Genomic DNA, 19,543 nt, shown 5'->3' with positions numbered 1-19,543 from the left:
GATGACTCTTGGAGATACATTTCCCACCTATTGTTGATATTTTGTTAATAGGCAGTTTTTAAAGGAAAATAATACACAGTGTTTGTTTTGAAATTTTTAGCACAATGCCTGGCATTTAGTAGGTTCTCAATAAGTATTTATGGTTTGAATCATAGTTAATAACAGAAAAAGAAATGTGAGTTTTACGAGTTTTCTACTTGTTGCTACCATTCGCAAGCATCATTCAGGATCAGTACATTACCAACCTAGGGTTCAGGATACGTGACACCTTTTTTTTTTTTTCTTTCATTCCTAATTCTTCTCCCCACATACAGCTTATTTTTAAAGCAAATGTGCTTATCCGAGTGTTTATGCTGTTTAAATGGGAAGAATCAGGTTGGTGAACGTTACCTTAGCAGCTCCTTTCTTTTGATGTAGGCGTCTGGTGTAGGCATTCCAGGGTGAGAATTCCTAGGATTCTTTGGGTTGTCTGTCGAGAGACAGGATGAACCCACTCTGCTGTTCTGCCAACAAAATGCACACATGAATTGGCACCCACGTCCTTAGCCACAAGAACATACACATCGTGTAGTCTTGTTTATATACTGATCTTCTGAGTCATTTCTAAATCTTCATACCATTTCTTTAGAGTGATATCCATTTTCCTGTCAACTAGAGGCTAGGGCCCAGTATTGAGCTGTGTGTGTGTGTGTGTGTGTGTGTGTGTGTAGCTGCTGATGTGGCAGCTATTACAATCATGTGGCTGCTCAACAGAGTGAGAACAGCTACGAGAGATACACATCCCCATATCTTTGCTGTGAGATTTGAGAATGACCAAGCTTGCTGCAATTCAACGGCATTGAGACACATCTCCTTTCTTAGGAGAAAAACTGTATACACTGCCTACAGAAGATTATCTAAAGCCAGGCCAGCCTTTCAGCCTAAGTAATATGAATGGTGGTGGAAAGGTATAATAACACAGACCACTTCTAAAATTGACAATCTAAAACGGGGGTCAGCAAACTACAGTCCATGGGCCAAATCTAGCCACTTATTTTGTGAATAAAATTGTATTGGAATACAGCCATGACCGTTTGTTTCCATTTTGTCTGTTTGCTTTCCTGCTGTGTTGGCAGAGTTGAGTAGATGCGTTGGAAACCCTGTGACCTGCAAAGCCGAAAGTCTGTCTGTGGCCCTTTACAGAAAAAGTTTGCAAACCTCTGAACTAAAACAAGAGGACAAATTTTTGTGATTGTGGAATATTTTCTAAAATTGAAAATAGGTTTTGCTAGTTAGAAAGCTTCTTTTATAGTCGAAACAGTCGAATAACCAGGACAGATCCCCAAAGCCACACCTGCGGTCTGCACTGCAGGCCTGTAGGCTTCCCTGGTGTGCCCAGACCCTGTGAGAAGGACAGGGTAGCGTGGGGTGCTGGCCACACTTTAAATACTTAGGAAATATTTTCCTGTCACACAGGCATTCAGATATCCAGGAGCTAGGGGTTTGGGGTTTTTGTTTCTTTTGTTTTGGGGTTTTTGTTTGTTTATTTGTTTTTGCTTTTATACATCACAAAACAATAGTGCTTTTTCTCTTGGCATTAAAAGGTCAGAAAGTCTGTGTACCTCCTAATAGCTGGCTCACACATGTATGGGTAGGTCTCTAACCTCTGAAATTTGTAATGTATATGTATATATATGAAAACTATCATTTTGTATTATGTTCTGATTATAAAAGTAATACGTGCATAGTATTTAGAAGCAAATAATACAGAAAAGTAGAAAGTGCAAATTTTTTCTTAATCTAGAAATAACTGGTGTTTTCAGATATGTGCGTGTGTGTATATATACAATTTACATATGTATAGTATTAAATATGTTATATATATTAAATATATTCCATATTCCAAATTTTTACTCTGTAATAGAAGTCCTTATATATACATCTTGGCTGTTTTATTCAGTTATTTCGTCAGGATAAATTTCTCAAAATAGAATTGCTGAGCCAAAGAATGTATACATTTTATATGTAATGTATAATTATAAAATACATAAATGTTGATACGTAATATATAAATTTTGATAAATGAAGGATGTGATACTTTTCCTTCCCACAAAGAGTGTGTGACAGAAGGATTATTTCTCTCATATTCTCACTACCAGTGTAATTATTCAGATGATAATAACACAATCTGCTACTTTAACATACACATTTCTTTTGTTATTATTAGACACAACACTTAGGAGTTTCTTAGCCATATTTTTCTCCTCTCTCATGAGCTGGATTTCTGTATCCTTTGCCCATCAGTCTGTTGAGAGGCAATGTGGATTCTGAAGCCAGACTACCTGCATTTAAATCTCTGCACTATCAATTGCTAGTTTTAACCTTGGACAAGCGACTTAACCTCTTTGCATCTTGATGTCCCTGTCTGTAAGATGGGGGTATCAATAGTATACATATTGTGGGGTTGTTCTAAGGATTATTAAATAAGTTAAAGCCTGCACGTAGGAATTGCTATGTAAATCTTAGCTACTATTGTCATCATTATTTTTCATCTTTTTCTTAATGATTTGTAACAGCTGATTATATATTAAGGCTGTTAGCCATTTGTTGTGTTGTAAATGTTTTCAACCAGCTTGTCATTTCTCTTTGCTCAATTTGTGGTGTCTTCTGCCATAATAATTTAAAAGATATATTTTGGACAAACTGTTGTATAAAGTAAAATGTAAATGTTTTCCTTCAGCTTTCGTTCTCTTATCCAAATTTTACCCAACAACCACTCTCCAGAAGTATAGCACTGTTATGTTTACACATTTTTAAAATGTTTTCTCAGTATATATATAATCCTATTATTCAGAAATACAAATGAAATCACGCCGTACTCAGTGAATTACAAGTTGTGTTTTGTTTTTTTACTTATTTTGGGCATCTTTCCATAGCTAGACCTAATTCTCTTTAATAGCTGCATAATATTCCATTGTATGAATTTACTATAATTTTTCTAACCAGCACCCTATTATTAGACATTTGGGTTGTTTCCAGGTTTTCTCTACTACAAATAGTGTGAAATGAATATCCTTATACCTACTCATAAATCTTTTCACAAGTGTGTGCGTGTATCTGAAAGTAAATTCTGTAAGATTAGAATTACTATATCAAAGAGCATATGCAATTTAAATTTTCACAGATTTCCCTTCACCAGAATTCATGCAGCAATTTTAAGAATTAAGATAGTTAAATAAGTGACTTTTTTTTTTTATGGATTTCTTGCCTTTGACGTCATGCTAAGGAAGAAGGCTTCTCACACCCAGAACTGTAAAAATATTCTCCGATGTTTTCTAATAGTAATTTTCAGTTGCTAGGTTTTGGGGATTCTTTATATCTGTAATTCATAGGGAATTTATTTTGACTTACACTTGAGATAAGTATCTGACTTGTTTTTTCTTTTTCTAAGTGGATAGCCGGTTTTCCTCAAATCACTCAATTTGAAATGTCAGCTTTGTCATACACTGAGTTCCCACTTAGTCATTCCTGGACTGTATTCCATTCCATTCATCTTTTTGTCTACACTGCAATTACTAGTTTTATATTCTCTTTGACGATTTTAACAGCAGGGTTATTTTTCTCAAAGAATGAATTGGAAAGATGACTTTTACTATGCTTGGGAAAATTAAGTCACATGTAGGAATTTTCTGTTCCTTGAAGATTTGGTAAGACTTATCTGAAACATCTGGGTCTAGCACTTGTTTGGAAAAGGATCATATTTATAAGCTTTTGATTTTCTTACAAGTTTTTGACTTGGTTTTTGTTGATTTATATTTTCCTATAAAAGTATTCATTTCATCTCTTTTTATACAGAGGGAGCCAAAAAATGTATACACATTTTAAGAAAGGAAAAAACTGTATTAAAATTGTAATACAATGAATGACACTAACATTCATTTGATTAATGCCACTTTTTGAGCAAACGTCATACTACACATTGCTATCGTAATTCAATTCAACTTCAAAAAGTAATACATAGATAACATCTCTTAAAACATGTATATATATTTTTTGGCACCCTCTGTATGTATTGGCATAATGTTGTATAGAGCAGACTGTTGCCTTTTAAATTTCTATTAAACTTGTGGTTATAGCTCTCTTTTAATTCCTAACATTGTATATTTGTGTTTTCTCTCTTTTTTTTCTTAATCAGATTTGCTAGGGCTTTTTCTATTTAAAAAATATTTACATGGTTAAGGATTTCTTTTTTATTATCTTGTAATTGTGTCCTGTACTTTGTAGGCAGAGAATGTTATTGGAACATTCTGGGTTTTGTGGCCTTGCTCACACGTAATCAGCTTTTGAAAATCATGGGCATTTGGAAGGAGGCACCTTTCCTGATGGGCTCAAAGTTGTATTTACATCTATAAAATCAAATCTAATTGGTGGCTCATATCCTCTATACAATTTTTTAAAAAATCTGTATGACATTAAATTTCGAGAGCCATTTACTGTTCTCCCACTATGATTATGGTTTTGTCAAATTCTTTATTTCTAACAGATTTTGTTTAATGAGTTTTGGTCATATTACTCTAGAAATAATCTGGAATTTTAGTCCAAATTATAAAGATTTCTTTCTTAATGAACACTCGATCTCATAATCCATAGTTATTTAAAATGAACTAAACTTTTACTGGTTTCTTTGCTCACTGCAGACAGTTTCTTGTGTTCCATATCCTCTCTTTTTTATTTTCTTTTGTTGTTTGTTTGTCTGGAGTACTTATGCAAATAACTTTTTTCAGGAATAATATATAAGTGGTATAATTTCGAAATCTTTCCGTATCTGGAAAGGCCTTTCTTTCCTGCTCACACATGAATGAAAGTTCCACTAGGTATCTAGAAATCTTAGGGTCATGGTTCCTTCAGAGCTCTGAAAACATTACTTCTAGCATTTCATTGTTGAGGTAGGTGTGCTGCCAGCCTGATTCTTTCCTTTGTAGGTAACTTTTCTTTCTGTCTGTAAGATTTTTGCCTTGTGTAGTATTTTTGCCTTCACCTTTGGGATTCCACAGTCTGAATCTGAGTCCTTTGATCAAGTTTTTCTTTGGCTCAGGATAATCTTTTGCTTCTGTAATTAATTTTATTATTCCTTCTCTTCCCTCCGCTTCATTTTTTTCTTCTCGTGTTCCCACGTGATGGAGAGTGGATCTTCTCACTCTACTGTACATTTCTCTCTAATTCCCTCTATTTGTTTTGCATGGGTTAATCTAATGCACGAATTGGCTTTCAAGAGTGTCTGTTCTGCTGTTTATACGGTTTCTGTTGAGTTTTTACTTCACTACCCATGTTTTTAATTTCCAAAATCGAGCTAGCTCTCTAACTGGGCTTTTCTCATAGCGGTCTCCTCATGTGTTAAAGCACTGTCCTCTTGAATCTCACTAAGAAATCAAGTAGACTTCTTAAAAAAGCTCCCCCTCTTTTCCCGAATCAATTCACTAGGGTTATTTACTTGCCTTGCTCTCCTAATTCATGCTGCCAGCTGAGGGCAGTGTTGAGTGCAGTGGTTAAGGTCTCATACTGCAGAGTGAGACAGATCTGTGCTCAAATCTTGCCTCTACCTCTTGCTACCGGTCACTTACCAGTTTCTGGTCCCCATGAGCTCTGGAGGTTGTCCTAGGAGAGCACGCACAGGCGGATAAGCAGGGCTGCGAGGGGGTCTTTTGACACCCTGGGGTAGAAGGGTGCACCTTCTGTGTCTCGGAAAGCCCTGCCCATGACAGTGACCCCGCTGGCTCGGTCTGCTGCCCTCCCACAGACCCATGTCCATATCCATATCCCTGGTTCCTTAGGTGAGCACACACGCCCTCTTTGCAACGTGGCATCACTCTGTCAACATACTAAAGCTATTTAAATATTTGAATATAATTTATATGCCTGACTTTCGCCCTCTACACTACCCCTTTCCCACCCCTCACTCTTCCCACCCCCTGGTTTCTTCATGCTATAAAAGGTCACCTAAATTGTGCATCAAATGATCATATATAACAGCTTGGAGCTAAGGACCCTACAGTTCTTCCTATAGGAAAAGCAGACCAACTGTTTATACTTCCCTTTTTAATTTCTACAAGTGCATTTGATATATACTCCTCTACTTACCTGCAAGCTCAGTCAAGCATAGAGGAAAAGTAGACACCAATTTCTCTCAAACTCAGGATAATAATGACCAGCCCCCTCCCCCCCCCGTTGGCAGGGGATGGGGCATACCTGGCAAAGGCACCTTCATCATAATATTTTCTCTCCCCCTCCCCAATGTAATAAAGTAGCTTCTCCCTCATAAAATAGCTGGGGACCCTCAAACTGAGACAGCCCAGCTGCCACATTGGGGTCGGGATTCCACACTGACCCTCCCCTTTCCTGGGGCCTTGGTTTGTCAGATGGCTACAACCAGCTTTCCCATTACAGAGAACAGTTATTCAAGTCATCAGTAGGTTACTTTTCTGCTCATCGGGACTAAGCTCTGAAAGCCGTCTTCCATGTGAAGGTGTAGACTCCACATAAGCTTGAGGGGATGGGAAGCAGAAAGTAGGCTCTGGTGAGCCACACATTTCATTATAACTAAGTACTCATGTAATATTAATTCAGCCATGCAAAGCCCGATGGTAGATTCTTCCATTCCTGTGACCTCATTAAATGCCACACAACATCCTTAGGAGGCATCCGTTGTACTTAGGGTCAAACTAAGGCCCACAGGGTCCTGCATGATCTTGCACTGCTGCCTCTCCTTCATATGCTGCTGTACTGTCTTACTTGCTTTCCTGATATGGGCCTCCTTTCTGTTTTCCAAACGAGCCAACTCCTTCCAAGCTCTGGATCTCTAAACACCCTGCTTAGAATGCCACCTCCCTGGTGCCTTGCACGGGGTTCCATTTCCTCATGGGTCCCAACCCCGAGATGACCTCCTCCAAGAGTCTTTGGACCACTCCGGCTAAGGTTGCCATCCCAACCCCCATCTCTGCAGCTCCTCTTCCTCACATCGTCCTGTTCAATTCTTTTACAGTATTTGTCTGCCTCCTCAGTAGACTGAATGTGAGATGCATGGTGACCATGACCTTTACTGTCCTAATAGCTGTGTCCCCAGCACCTAGAACAATGCTTCAGACATAGTAGATGCTCAAATATCTTTTGCGTGAATGAATGAATCCTCCCAGTATTATAAGATCTAGACATTATTTTAATCCATTTGTGGATTAGGTTCAGAGAGGCTAAATAAATTATTCCAACTTGTATAGAGCTAGTGATTCAGACTCAGGTTTTCTGAGTCTTCCAACTGCAAAAACCAACTTACGTACACAAAGGCAAATGGCAGCGCCTCGGGTAGAAACGAGCTCCTGTTGCAGGGTTCAGGGTTCATGCCCCATAATAATTGTCCAGTTGCAGTAACTCATGAATAAAAAGAGGAGTAGGGAATGCATGTGTTCTTTGTACCCCTTTGCAGTGAATTCTGTCCCCCAACTCAAGCAGGAGATCTAAATTTAATATAGTGTGTATGTTGGGCATGTTTGAAGCCAGAATAGCAGCCACACTGTGGCCTGTGTATTCTTGGCTTCACCTAAGTCTTTGTGAGGAAAAGGCAAATTACAATTCAAAAGAATTATTTCTGCTATGAGGGCTAAATTAGGAAAGGCTGTCTAGGAGAGAGGAGGGCAGAAGCATCCTTTCCCCAAGGTAGAGCTTTGAGCAGAAAACCTGCAGGAATTCAGCCCCCACCCTCCATGGCCCAGGAAAGCCCCCAGCACAGGGACCTGCACAGAGAGGAGTCCGGTGTTGATACTCGTCAAGCAGGAGGCAGGACCAAGTGAGCCAAACCTGTTCGCTTAGCTTCCTTTTTCAAAACTGGAGGTTGCCAGGAGAACGCTGGTGTCGTATCCCCCTCTTGTGGGCATGAAGTGTCACTGCAGCCTCTTTCCAAGTCTTGCAAGTCCCCGCAGGTGCATTGGGCACGTAGAGCTCCTTTGGGGACACAGTGTTCACTTATCTCTTCCCCCGAGGCCAGTCTACTTGCCAAGCTCATAAAGGAACAGTTGCATTTCGTCCCTAGTGAGTCATAAAGTGAAGTTGTGATCGGGAGCTCAGAACCCAGCTGGAGATGCAGGAGATGGAGGCCACCAGGAGATTTGTTCAAGGGCCCTCAGATGAAAGCCGTCCCCTGACTCCCAATAGCTCTTGGACATTGTCCTAGCACTCTCTGTTTTAATCCACTGTTCATAATTCCCTGGTACATGGAAGGCACCGGCCCTGCCTGAGGACAGGCTAAGACAGTGTGTGGGTGTGGGTGTGCGTGAGCATGCGTGCACACACTCCCACGGGAAGCTCCTACGAGCCTAAAGCATGGCTCGGCTGGAAATGCTAAACATTCAGCCCAGCCCAGTTCTCCAAGGGCAAATGGAGCAGAGAGCGGAGCTGCAGAGGGACGGGTGGGTAGACGTGACCGTGGGGCCAGGTGGTGCTGCAGAGAGCTGTGTTGCGTGTGGTAAATGCCACCTGGGTTTGCTGAGTGCCCTGAGGGCACCGTCTGACTGACTCTCTCTGTCACGCCGCAGACCCACTCCGGATACTTCTCCAGCTTGTACCCTCCTCATCAGTTCGGCCCGTTCCCGCATCATCACTCCGTAAGTGCCCTTTGGTTCAGCCCCAGCTGCCACTTGCCCTCTCCTGTGGCTGGCACCTCGTCGTCCTTGGCGGACTAGCCAGTGTCACTAACCAGTGAATGTTGGGTACTGTGGTTCCGGGAGTGAGTGACACACCAGGGCATCAGCACACCAGACTTGCCGCGCTCATGTGCATAGAGGTGCTTCCAAGCACTGGTGCTGTCCCGCCCGGCAGTCCTGCTGAAGTTTACAGTCCTCTAGGTGGCAGGAAACTGGTGCCAGGGAGCCATCAGCAGGTCAGATTAGGTGGTGTTGGTGTAAAGAATGGTTTCCAAAGACCTTTGAACAAGGTCTAGTAAATGGGGTCATGTTTCCATAGACCCCTGGAGCAAGGATCCCTGGTGGCCTTGCCCATGTCCTTCTGGGCTGTCACCATGCGACCAGGTCAGGGCAGGCTTCTTAGGAATATGGCACCACTGTAGAGAAAAGGCCGTTTCTGGCTCCAAGGTGGACGAGGCAGCTTTCCATTCCCTCTAACAAAGTGCCTCTGAGCCCTGTGCTCAGGCCGGGTACATTTAATAACTAATGATTTCTTGGATGAAGACACAGGAGAAACACATCACATTTGTATGTGACAGGAAACCTGTCAGTAGACAGTTGCCTGTATCCAAGAAATTTGGAGATGCTGCATTTTGATTGTCGTGCCGTGCTTGCCTGTGTTCAGGTTCATTCTTCAAGCTTCCCACCTGCAGAGCCCCAGGCCACAGAGGAATCCAGGCACCATTTTGGCCATTTGCTTGGTTGTGAGGCCATCCCACCACATGGCTCATAGTAGACGCTCGGTAACTTCCGAAAAGAGCAGCCCCAGTGGGAATGACATCTTCTGTCTTGTCTTGGCCTTCCAGTACCCGGAGCAGGAGATTGTGAACCTCTTCATCCCAACGCAGGCTGTGGGGGCCATCATCGGGAAGAAGGGGGCGCACATTAAACAGCTGGCTAGATTCGCTGGGGCCTCCATCAAGGTAAAGTTGCTCTCAGCAGCCACCTGTACCCCACCCCCTTCCGCCACCACCTCCCACCCCATGTACCTTATTCCTTCTGTCAGTTCTGGGCAACTCCTATGCCATCCAGGGACAGAATCCCACAGGATCTGAAAAATTGGCCTCCAGGACTATTCCCTCCTGCTCTCACATCCTTACCTCTCTTACTCCTTTTTATGTTCAACTAACAACTGAATTAGAAAAAGTATTAATACCAGATAAGCCACCCCAGTCCTCTCTGGGTTACCATTTTCCTCCTCTTCTCAAGGAGATAAAGCAAAGAAAGGCTGAGGAGCTTCCCAAATCTAAGGGAAGGGACTTAAGTGGAATGATGATTCCCACTTAGCAGCTATCAGCGTAGCCTCTGCTTCAAAAACCCTTGAGCTTTGAAAAAGTAGTCTGCATGAAAAACTCTTTGAAAAGCCATGGACGACAAACCATACATAAACAAAAAGCTGGTGGCATAACCTGAGGTGAAGCCCTGGGACTGCACAGAGAGACTCAGGAAGGAAGGAAGGCCCCTTGATTTATGGGAATGGCTGTGAGCACAGCCCTAGCTGCAGTTACATACCCACATCCTGCCTTCGCCAGCACAATGTGAAGACCCGTCAGAGAAACTGAAAGGGAAGGATTATTCAACCCTGGTCCTGCTCCAAGCCCAGCTATCAGCTCTGACTAGCGAGCAGAATGCTGAGCACATCCCGAGCCTCATGAAACACTTTCGGAAACAGTGTTTCCGTTGTTACGTAAAATAATTTGCTACCCATGGAACGGCCTGGAATTCTGAACAAGAAGTCTCATGACTTGGAGAGAAAGAATGCTTACACTTTCTCCCCAGGCAGAGCTGGAATTTCTCCCACAGCAAGCGTGCTGGAGAAACAAAACAAAAACAAAACATTCTGAGTAGTGCACGACGAGGATTGTAGTGAGACCGTAAAAGAATTTTATTTGGTAAATCATTTCCCCTTCCAGGCCTCATTTATCTCACCTGCAGAGTGGGTACACTGGATGAGAGCCCTGAGGTGTGGGGGGCAGTTGTGGAGCACCCGGGGCCTTTGCACCCAACAGGCTTGTTGCAAGTGAGACCCTGGCCCAGGTCATACTGGGTCATACTGGCCTCGCCCCTGTGACACGACAAGTAAGGTGTGGAAGACTGCAGGGCTGGCCCTGCCCCAGGGCCTCTCCCCGCTTTCAGTCCTGTGGTCTGAGATGCCCCGCAGGAGATAGAATGAGGCGATTTCACCTAAAAGGGACTTGAGGGGTCATCTCATCAAACCCTCCCTGTTTTCCTCTAAGGGAGACTGAAAGACGGGTAGAGGCGCGGCCCAGGTGTACAGGTGGCAGGACTGGCTCGCTGGTGTAATTCTGCTCACCTGCAGCTTATTGAGCCCCTGTTGGGACTGAGTGCAGCCATGGCTCTCCATTTACCGTTGCCCAAAAGGAACCAGGGCCCAGAGCCTTTCAGTGGCTTGGCGGAGGCCACAAAGTTAGTGTGTGAGAGCTGAGATTTGACCAAGTTCTATTTCTGGTCCAGTGTTCTCCCAGTGTAACAACCCGAGTACTCTACCAGAATCATTCCCAGCCGGCCTTGAGGAAAACAAGTAGAGAGCAATCCCGTGGGCTTCGCCCCACAGCACCCCCAGAGTCCCTTTCTGTCCCAGCAAGGTTGAGTGGTGGTGTGTCACTTGTCCGGTAACCTCTGTGATGACAAACAGCAGGACTGGACCAGGGGCAGGATGGGCTCTGCAGCCTGGTGGTGTGTATACGTCTGTCATGCGGGCCCTCAGCCTGCGGCTTCCCTGGCCCCTGCCTCTCTCTGCAGAGCAGTGAAGAAGAGACAGCACCAGGGAAGCCAAATATATGCGAGAGACATTTCCTACTTTACAAAATCAACCTGGCTTTTGCTAGATTCCTTGGATTCTGACAGGTTTCTAAAGCATGAGTCTCTGAAGCGAGATAATCTCCAGAGAACCCCTGCTCTTGCTTTGTCACCTTTCAGGGGCCACAAGCAGGGGTATGGGCATGATGCCACCAAGGAAGGGCGAGAGCTGTACACTAATATGTGGGAGCAGAGCCCTGGAAGGTGGGCGGAGCTGAGGTTCGGGATGGTGCATCCCAAGCGATGCTTTGGTGACAGGCAAGAGCTGCTCCCCTCGCTCCCCTGTCCTGTGCAGCCTCTGCTCAGCAGGCCTCAGAAAACCACACAAAATGCAGCCAGAGACACCTGCAGTGACTCCTGATCCTGCTCCAGCCCCTGTCCACCCTGTGGTCTTCGCAGTCACCTCACCTCTCTGGTCCCATTTGCTTCAGCCATAAAATAGGACCCTGGGGGGTGGGGGTGGGGGGGCTTTCAAAATCTGAACAAGGCAGCCAGCTATGCATCACCAAGAAGTGGACAGTACGACAGAATGACATGGTCAACGTGAATCGTGAATTAGCCTTTCAGCCCTTCTCTTAACTACACCTGCTCGAGCTCAGCTGTCACTCAGCCGACGGCCTCTGGGAGCCGAGAATTAGAACCAGGGTTACCTTTCCTGCAAGCTGAGGCCTGGACCCTCCTACTTCCTAGAGCTCTGGACTCCTTGGTGAAAGGCAGCCAGTCACTGCTGGTGCTCGGGGCAGGGACAGGCAGTGAGTATGGACCTGCTGCCAGCTCTCCCTGGGCAACCAAAGACCCAAGTTAGGTACCGGGCACTGCGCTCCTGGTTCCTAAGCCTCAGCGTGGAGGCAGCAGGGCTCAAACAGCGCACCAGGTGCAAAGACCTGAAATGCCGCCAAGCGGCAGCACGCCTTGTTCCTTCTGAATTGCAGATTGCCCCAGCAGAAGGCCCAGACGTCAGCGAAAGGATGGTCATCATCACCGGACCACCTGAAGCCCAGTTCAAGGTCAGTGCCAAGGGCCACCTGAGCCCTGCGGGCCCTGGGAACAGGGCAGCGTGTAGGGGTCGATGAGGGCCTTGCAGCAGCCACCCCACCTTTGGAGGCCCAGCCTCCGTTTCCCTTCCTGCTATTGCTCGCGAGCCTCAGACTTACTCGGTCTGCCCATCTTCAGGTTGTTCCCTCTGCTGGGAGCCCTCCTTCCCTGTTTTCCCTTGGAAAAGGAGGTTGTCTGTCATTGCCCAATTCAAAGGGTACCACCTCTGCAGTATCGCTGATCCCTCAGCCATGGTTTGGAGAATGGATGTTTCAGACTCGTTTAGTCTAGTCTCCCCTTCAAGCTATGGGGTATGAAGAGAAATAGCATGATGTGGTTGGATGTCTTTTTTTTTTGCCTTTTTCTCCTCCCCCAGAACATTATAACTTGAGTTTTCTAAAAGTCAGAAACATATTTATTTATAAAAGTATAATTCTCATAATTAAAAATATGTCAAATTTGAGAAGACAAAACTAACACATGTGGAACCATTCAAGAGCAATAACCCTTCAGGTCATGAATGGATAAACAAAATGTCTGTCCACACAATCAAATATGATTCAGCCATGAAAAGGAATGAAATTGTATACACTACAACATGAGTGAACATAGAACATGTGATGCTGAGTGAAAGAAGGCAGACACAGAACACCACATACTGTATGATTTCATTTATATGAAATGTCCAGAAAAGCACAATCCACAAAGACAGAAATTAGCATAGTGGTTGCCAGGGGACGGAGGTTAGGAGGAATTGGGGCTCACTGGTAATAAGGGTTTTTATTTGAGGGGGAAATGATGGAAATGTTCTGGATAGTGGTGATGGTTGTACAACATGGTGAATACACTAAAAACCACTGGCATCTACTCTTTAAAATGATGACTTTTAGGTAATATAAATTACATCTCTTTTTAAGGATTTTTTTGGTTGTTTGTTTTTTAAAGAACAATAACCTCTCGGCTACACTGGCTTTGGAGGTAGACATTAAAAAGCCAGATCAGGCTCATTAAATCCCATCACCACCGTCCTCACCTACATCTTATACTAACCTGATCTGAACATACCATGGTGGGAGGACATTAAGAATTCCCTGAACAAATTCTTCAAGCAAATGTTCCTAGAAGCTAGGAGTACAGAAATGACTGCCCCCTCACCACCACCCCCAGTCCAACATGGAGAAAGCTTCCTAGCGGAGGTGCCTGTGCACACTGCACAGCGCACTCACTGGCTGTGGCAGGAGCAGCGCCGCCAGGCTGTGCGCGAGCGGAAGCGGGGTTCACGGCTGCCCTGTGTCTGGCCCGAGTGAGTGAGGCTGGGGTGTGCAGAGGCGGGCTCAGGACTTCAGGAGCAGCAGTGCTGAGGCAGGTGGCTGGCGGCTGGGAGTGTCACCAGTCGTGTCCTGCTCTCTCAGGCCCAGGGGCGGATCTTTGGGAAACTGAAAGAAGAAAACTTCTTTAACCCCAAAGAAGAGGTGAAGCTGGAAGCGCACATCAGAGTGCCCTCCTCCACAGCTGGCCGGGTGATTGGCAAGGGCGGCAAAACCGTAAGTGTGCCCTGAGCTGGCTTCATTTCTGGGGCTGATCCCTTGCCTGGCCTGACGCTCAGAACCCCGTTGCCTCTTCAAGGACAGAAGTGTAATTAGCATCACTCCAGAGCTGAGGGCCCACGTCCACGGTGCTGCCTGGAGCGCAGCGTGTGCCCCGAGCCCAGGACACCGCCTCGCAGTGCATGCTGGGAAATGGGCCCACTCCCTGCACACAGGCAGGCTGCCTCCCGCCCCCTTTCCAGCCGCACGTAGCAGCGGGACACCCATAGGGACAGCAGTACCCTTGGCAGAGCACCCGCCGTCTTCTCTGATTTCACACTTGAGACCCTCGAGGCCTAGTGTCCTCACTCTCTTCTGCTCTTCACTCTGCTGACAAATGCCCCCAGAGGCCTAAGTCTCCCTCCTGACAGGTTCAGTCTTCTGGCAGTTTCCCAGACCTGGCCATCTGCTTACAGGGGTGCTCATTCAGCAGTAAGGTGGCGGGTGAGAAGGAATCGTTCTTAGAAGAGTAATCCAGGCTGCCAGCCTGCAGGTAGCAGTAGCACAGTGGGACGTGCAGAGCATCAGAGAAGTAACTCTGAAGCCTGTCAGGACGAGTGGACAGTGTGTCAGGCCCAGGAGCGCTCTAGAATGTCACTTACCCCCCGGCGGGGATGCCATCCCGGGCAAGTCCGTAGAGCTGAGCATGCTGGCAAAGCAGCAGTATTGGGGGGCAGGAATGGGGGGGGAGCTGTTTTCTTTGCATAGAAACTCTTACAGAGGAATCAAAGCCAAATTCTAGATAGAAGGAGTCACTTTTATGTAGAAGAGTCAAGTTCATAGCGTGTATGTTATTCCCCGTATCCAGAAATGTGGTCCACATATGAGCGCACACACACCGAGCCCCGGCAAGCTGGAGTGTAATAGGCAAAAGAAAGCAAATAGTCCACGAGGGAGGGGAAGCTTGGCCCTTCCATGTCCTGTGTGGTCATTTTAGAATCAAATTGTGTCCACTCCACGGGCGTGCTCAGCACTGCGGGGCCAGGGCTGGGGCACAAACCCTCGGGAAGTGCAGTCTTGTCGGGGCAGGTGAGGCGTGCAGGAAATGGGACTTAGGTAAAGGGAGGTCAGCATGGTGGCTTCATGGTGGAGGTGGGCCTGGGTCTGGGCCCAGGAGTGGCAGGGAAAAAAGATAAGGACAGACAGCATAAGCAGGACGCAGGCAGGAATGCAAATGAAGAGCGGGAATGGAGAAGGGCCTGATCAGAAAGGAAAGGCTACTTCGCTGAGTCAGAGGAGAGGCCATGTCAGCTCATGCTTGGCACCCAGGAGAGCGTGTCCAGCCGTGATTTTCTTCCCTGGGTAATTGGGAGGTCCGGTCACTGAGCACGGGCGTACGCTGCCCTGCTAGGAACGCGGAATAAGAATTCAGCCCCAGAAGCAGTTCATGGAGTCAGGAGCTGGACTCCCTCTCCCTGTCCCTGAGCCTCCCGAGGCCCACACCAACATGGCCCCAAGTGTCCGGGGCTTCATAGATTGAAGGAAAGGCCAGCAGCTTCCAGCCGCCTTGCCCTCCACCACTCCCCTCTCCCACTTCCTCCTGAGCCCACTTTTCTCCCTTCACAGGTGAATGAACTGCAGAACTTAACCAGTGCCGAGGTCATCGTGCCTCGTGACCAAACGCCGGATGAAAATGAGGAAGTGATCGTCAGAATTATCGGGCATTTCTTTGCTAGCCAGGTACCTGTGCTACGAGGTTCTGGGCTCTCTTGCTGGTCTCTTCAGTTCTCTGTCTAAGCTCTCGATGGCCTGTACACCCAGCGCCCCCACCACTTCAGCCCCCCCCACGGCACCTCTCCCTGGCTTTTCAGCCCTGTGGGCAGGGCACAGGCAGTTCCACACCCTGTCACCACTGCGGTCCCCCAGGCATGCTGGGGGAGCTTGAAGAAGAGGATAGAACTGGGAGTCAAGCCAAGCACATTTCAAGCCCCCTGATACTTGGAAGCACGAGGTCCCAGCTTCGCTTTTCTGCCTACTCAGGCCTCAGTCAGCCTCCCCCCCCCACCCAGGCTGGGAGCCACATACAGACAATGGCCTGCCTCGGGGCTCCCCAAGGGGGGGCCTGCCTGGGTGCCAGACTCGCACTATTCTGGGTTAAATGCCCAAGAGACCCTCATTTCTCTTTCCTCACCTTCCCCATCTCCCCATCAGGACACAGGGCCTCCACACAGCTCTTCCTTTCGGAAGCCCAGTGACTTGGCATCACGTGGCCTAGTTCTTTTTGATGCTTCTTGTTGGTTAGGTTCTGGGATAGAGCAGCCCCGGTCCCTGTCCCAAACCAGTGTAGTCAGTCTAAGCTTACGCTGAAGATTTTTCTGAGCCGTCAGCTTGCTGTCCCAAAGCTGTGCCTTTTCCGAGAGACCTGACGGCAGGGTGGGTGGGGCAGCCCCTGCTCTGCTGCCCCCCCTTCACAGCCCCCCACCGGGCCCTTTGAGATGCCTAGTCAGACTCCTGGCCACTCCCAACTCTGCTGCTCACGCACCCCAGCTCCAGCAGTGCCTGGGGAGTGTGTCTGAGCCCCCAGCTTCCTGCAGGGTCCCCCTGCAGTGGGAATACTGGTGGGGTGAGGGGTCAGGTGCGGGTTCCCGTGTTTTCTCCAGTTGTTCAGGGTGGAGTGTCTGGGCCAGTTTCTCACTTCTCCCCCCAATTGACCATTGTCTTTCCCAGCAATCACACTAATGTTCTTCCTTCTTCTAGTGACTGGAAAAATGGGCATGGGCAGCATTGGAAGCTCAAGTTGGGAGGGGGGTGCTGTCTGACTTCTGCAAGGTCCCTGGTCCCCGGTTTCCTGTTTCTGCTTCTTGGCCTGTCTGTCCAGCAGTTAAGTGGGAGCTTTTGGGGTCCTACTCCCTTATCTTCCACCCAGGAGCCTTGAGGTTGGAATGAGGGGAAACTAGGCTACTTCACTTCCAGGCAGAAAAGGCCCCCAGAGTAAGGGCTTCAGCGGGTAGACGGCACTTTCCTGAGCTTACCACCTCCTTCCCCAAAGCCCCACCCCCACTCCCTCCCCACTGCTTGTCCTCAGAACTCGGTTCCTTTTTTCCCCCCCTGTCCCCCTCCTTTCCCTTGCTGCAGACTGCACAGCGCAAGATCAGGGAAATTGTACAGCAGGTGAAGCAGCAGGAGCAGAAATATCCTCAGGGAGTCGCCTCACAGCGCAGCAAGTGAGGCTCCCACAGGCACCAGCAAAACAACGGATGAATGTAGCCCTTCCAACACCTGACAGAACGAGACCAAACACAGCCAGCCAGATCGGGAGCAAACCAAAGACCATCCTGAGGAATGAGAAGTCTGCGGAGGCCCTGCGTGTGAATCCTGAGGGCCATGAAGGGGCAGGGGGGCCGCCTCCCCCAGGGCCTCTGCAGGCTTCCCGGCCATCCACTTCACCATCCACTCGGATCTCTCCTTAACTCCCACCACGCTATCCCTTTTAGTTGAACTAACATAGGTGAATGTGTTCAAAACAAAGCAAAATTCACACACTTCTCTTTTTGTGGAAAATTGTCTCTGTACATGTGTGTACATATTAGAAGGGGAAAGATGTTAAGATATGTGGCCTGTGGGTTACACAGGGTGCCTGCAGCGTTAATATATTTTAGAAATAATATATCAAATAACTCAACTAACTCCAATCTTTAATCAATTATTATTTTTTTTTTCTTTTTAAAGAGAAAGCAGGCTTTTCTAGTCTTTAAAGAAGAAAGTCATTCTTTGGGAGGTCTAATGGTTTAGTAAGGAGCTTGGAGGCCACCCACACAAAATTCACCCAGAAGGAAATCTCATCAAAAGGACACTCACAGCAGTTCTGGATCACCTGTGTATGTCAACAGAAGGGATACCGTCTCTCTGAAGAGGAAACTCTGCCTCTCTTCATCCCTGTCTAGCTCACACACCCATTTCTCTTTGCTTCACAGGTTTTAAACTGGTTTTTGCATACTGCTATATAATTCTTTGTCTCTCTCTGTTTATCTCTCTCCTCTCCTCTCTCCTCCCCTTTCTTCTCCATCCCCATTCTTTTTAATTCCCTCATCCCTCTGTGTCACTCAATTCCCCCTACCTACGCACCCCTCTCCCCCAGGCAAAGCAGTGCTCTGAGTATCACATCACACAAAAGGAACAAACACGAAACACACAAACCAGCCTCAACTTACACTTGGTTACTCAAAAGAACAAGAGTCAATGGTACTTGTCCTAGCATTTTGGAAGAGGAAAACAGGAACCCACCAAACAAACCAAACAAAGAAAAATTCCGCAAAGAAAGAATATATTTTGTCTTTTTACATTTTGGTGTATAAGCCATCAATTTTCAGCAAAATGATTTCTTTCTTTTTTTAAAAAAAAAAAAAAGTGGAAGAAAATAACGATTTACACGAGGTCGTTGGCCCAGGGCGTTAAATTTACAGATTTTTTTGTTTAACGAGAAAAACACACAAAAAAAAGCTACCTCAGGTGTTTTTTACCTCAGCACCTTGCTCTTGTGTTTCCCTTAGAGATTTTGTAAAACTGATAGTTGGAGCATTTTTTTATTTTTTTAATAAAAATGAGTTGGAAAAAAAAATAAGATATCAACTGCCAGCCTGGAGAAGGTGACAGTCCAAGTGTGCAACAACTGTTCTGAATTGTCTTCCGCTAGCCAAGAACCTACATGGCCTTCTTTTGGACAAACCTTGAAAATGTTCATTAAAATAAAACCAAAAAAAACACAAAAAAATGAAAAAAACGATTACGAAGAAAAACAGAGAGAGAAAATGTTGGAGATTCCTGAATTTCAATAAGGGTACGCGCCATTAGGGCTTTTTGCGCTAAAGGATGGACATGTACTGGTTTATGTGAACAAGCCATTTTACCACCAGACTGCAATGCCAGTTTCCTCTACTGCAAACAGTGTTCTGTGACAAAAACAAAAACAAACAAACAAAAAAAAAGAAATATATCCAGCTAACAAGATCCTGGTGTCCTGGTCTCTTATTTGAATAAGCATTGCCCACCCCAAAGTGTCAGCTGAGTGCCAGCTCTGAGGGGACGCAGGAAAACTGGCAGCAAAGCTGCCCTGAGGGGCGGGCTCCTCCAGGAAGAGCTTTGGGAGAAGCTAAATTAGGTCAGTGGTTCTCAAAGTGTGGTCCCCAGAGAGCAGCAGCATTATTACCTGGGAACTTGTTAGAAATGCAGATTCTTGGGGTCCACCTTGAATCACTAATTCTGGGGGTGGGGCCCAGCAGTCCAGTTCGGCAAGCCCTCCAGGTGACTCCCATGCATATTAAAGTTTGAGAACCACAGAACCAGAGAAATAGATGGATTGACTGCATTTCAAGCTAGGTAAGACCAGCTCTTCTCTTTAATGGACTTTAAGCCTGGCCAGAGAGAGAGAGAAAGGGGGAGGACATGCGTGACAAT

At 46.4% G+C, this 19,543-nt stretch overlaps 1 protein-coding gene across 3 annotated transcripts in view; it reads left to right on the top strand.

Moving 5' to 3' along the window:
- IGF2BP2 (insulin like growth factor 2 mRNA binding protein 2) overlaps nucleotides 1–19,096 on the top strand; it is a 142,072-nt gene extending 122,976 nt beyond the window's left edge. For all 3 annotated transcript variants that reach the window (XM_019735887.2, XM_019735888.2, XM_074329046.1), the window contains 6 exons: nucleotides 8,562–8,630; nucleotides 9,515–9,631; nucleotides 12,461–12,535; nucleotides 13,976–14,107; nucleotides 15,716–15,829; nucleotides 17,225–19,096. In XM_019735887.2, the coding sequence (XP_019591446.2) occupies nucleotides 8,562–8,630; nucleotides 9,515–9,631; nucleotides 12,461–12,535; nucleotides 13,976–14,107; nucleotides 15,716–15,829; nucleotides 17,225–17,317 (600 nt within the window). In that variant the 3' untranslated portion in view covers nucleotides 17,318–19,096. The remainder of the gene's footprint in view (nucleotides 1–8,561; nucleotides 8,631–9,514; nucleotides 9,632–12,460; nucleotides 12,536–13,975; nucleotides 14,108–15,715; nucleotides 15,830–17,224) is intronic.
- Nucleotides 19,097–19,543: the final 447 nt, after the last annotated feature.

This window comes from Rhinolophus sinicus, linkage group LG01 (genome assembly GCF_036562045.2).
Source record: "Rhinolophus sinicus isolate RSC01 linkage group LG01, ASM3656204v1, whole genome shotgun sequence".
In the NCBI taxonomy this organism is placed as follows: Eukaryota; Metazoa; Chordata; class Mammalia; order Chiroptera; family Rhinolophidae; genus Rhinolophus; species Rhinolophus sinicus.
This window is presented reverse-complemented; position numbering and strand designations above follow the sequence as displayed.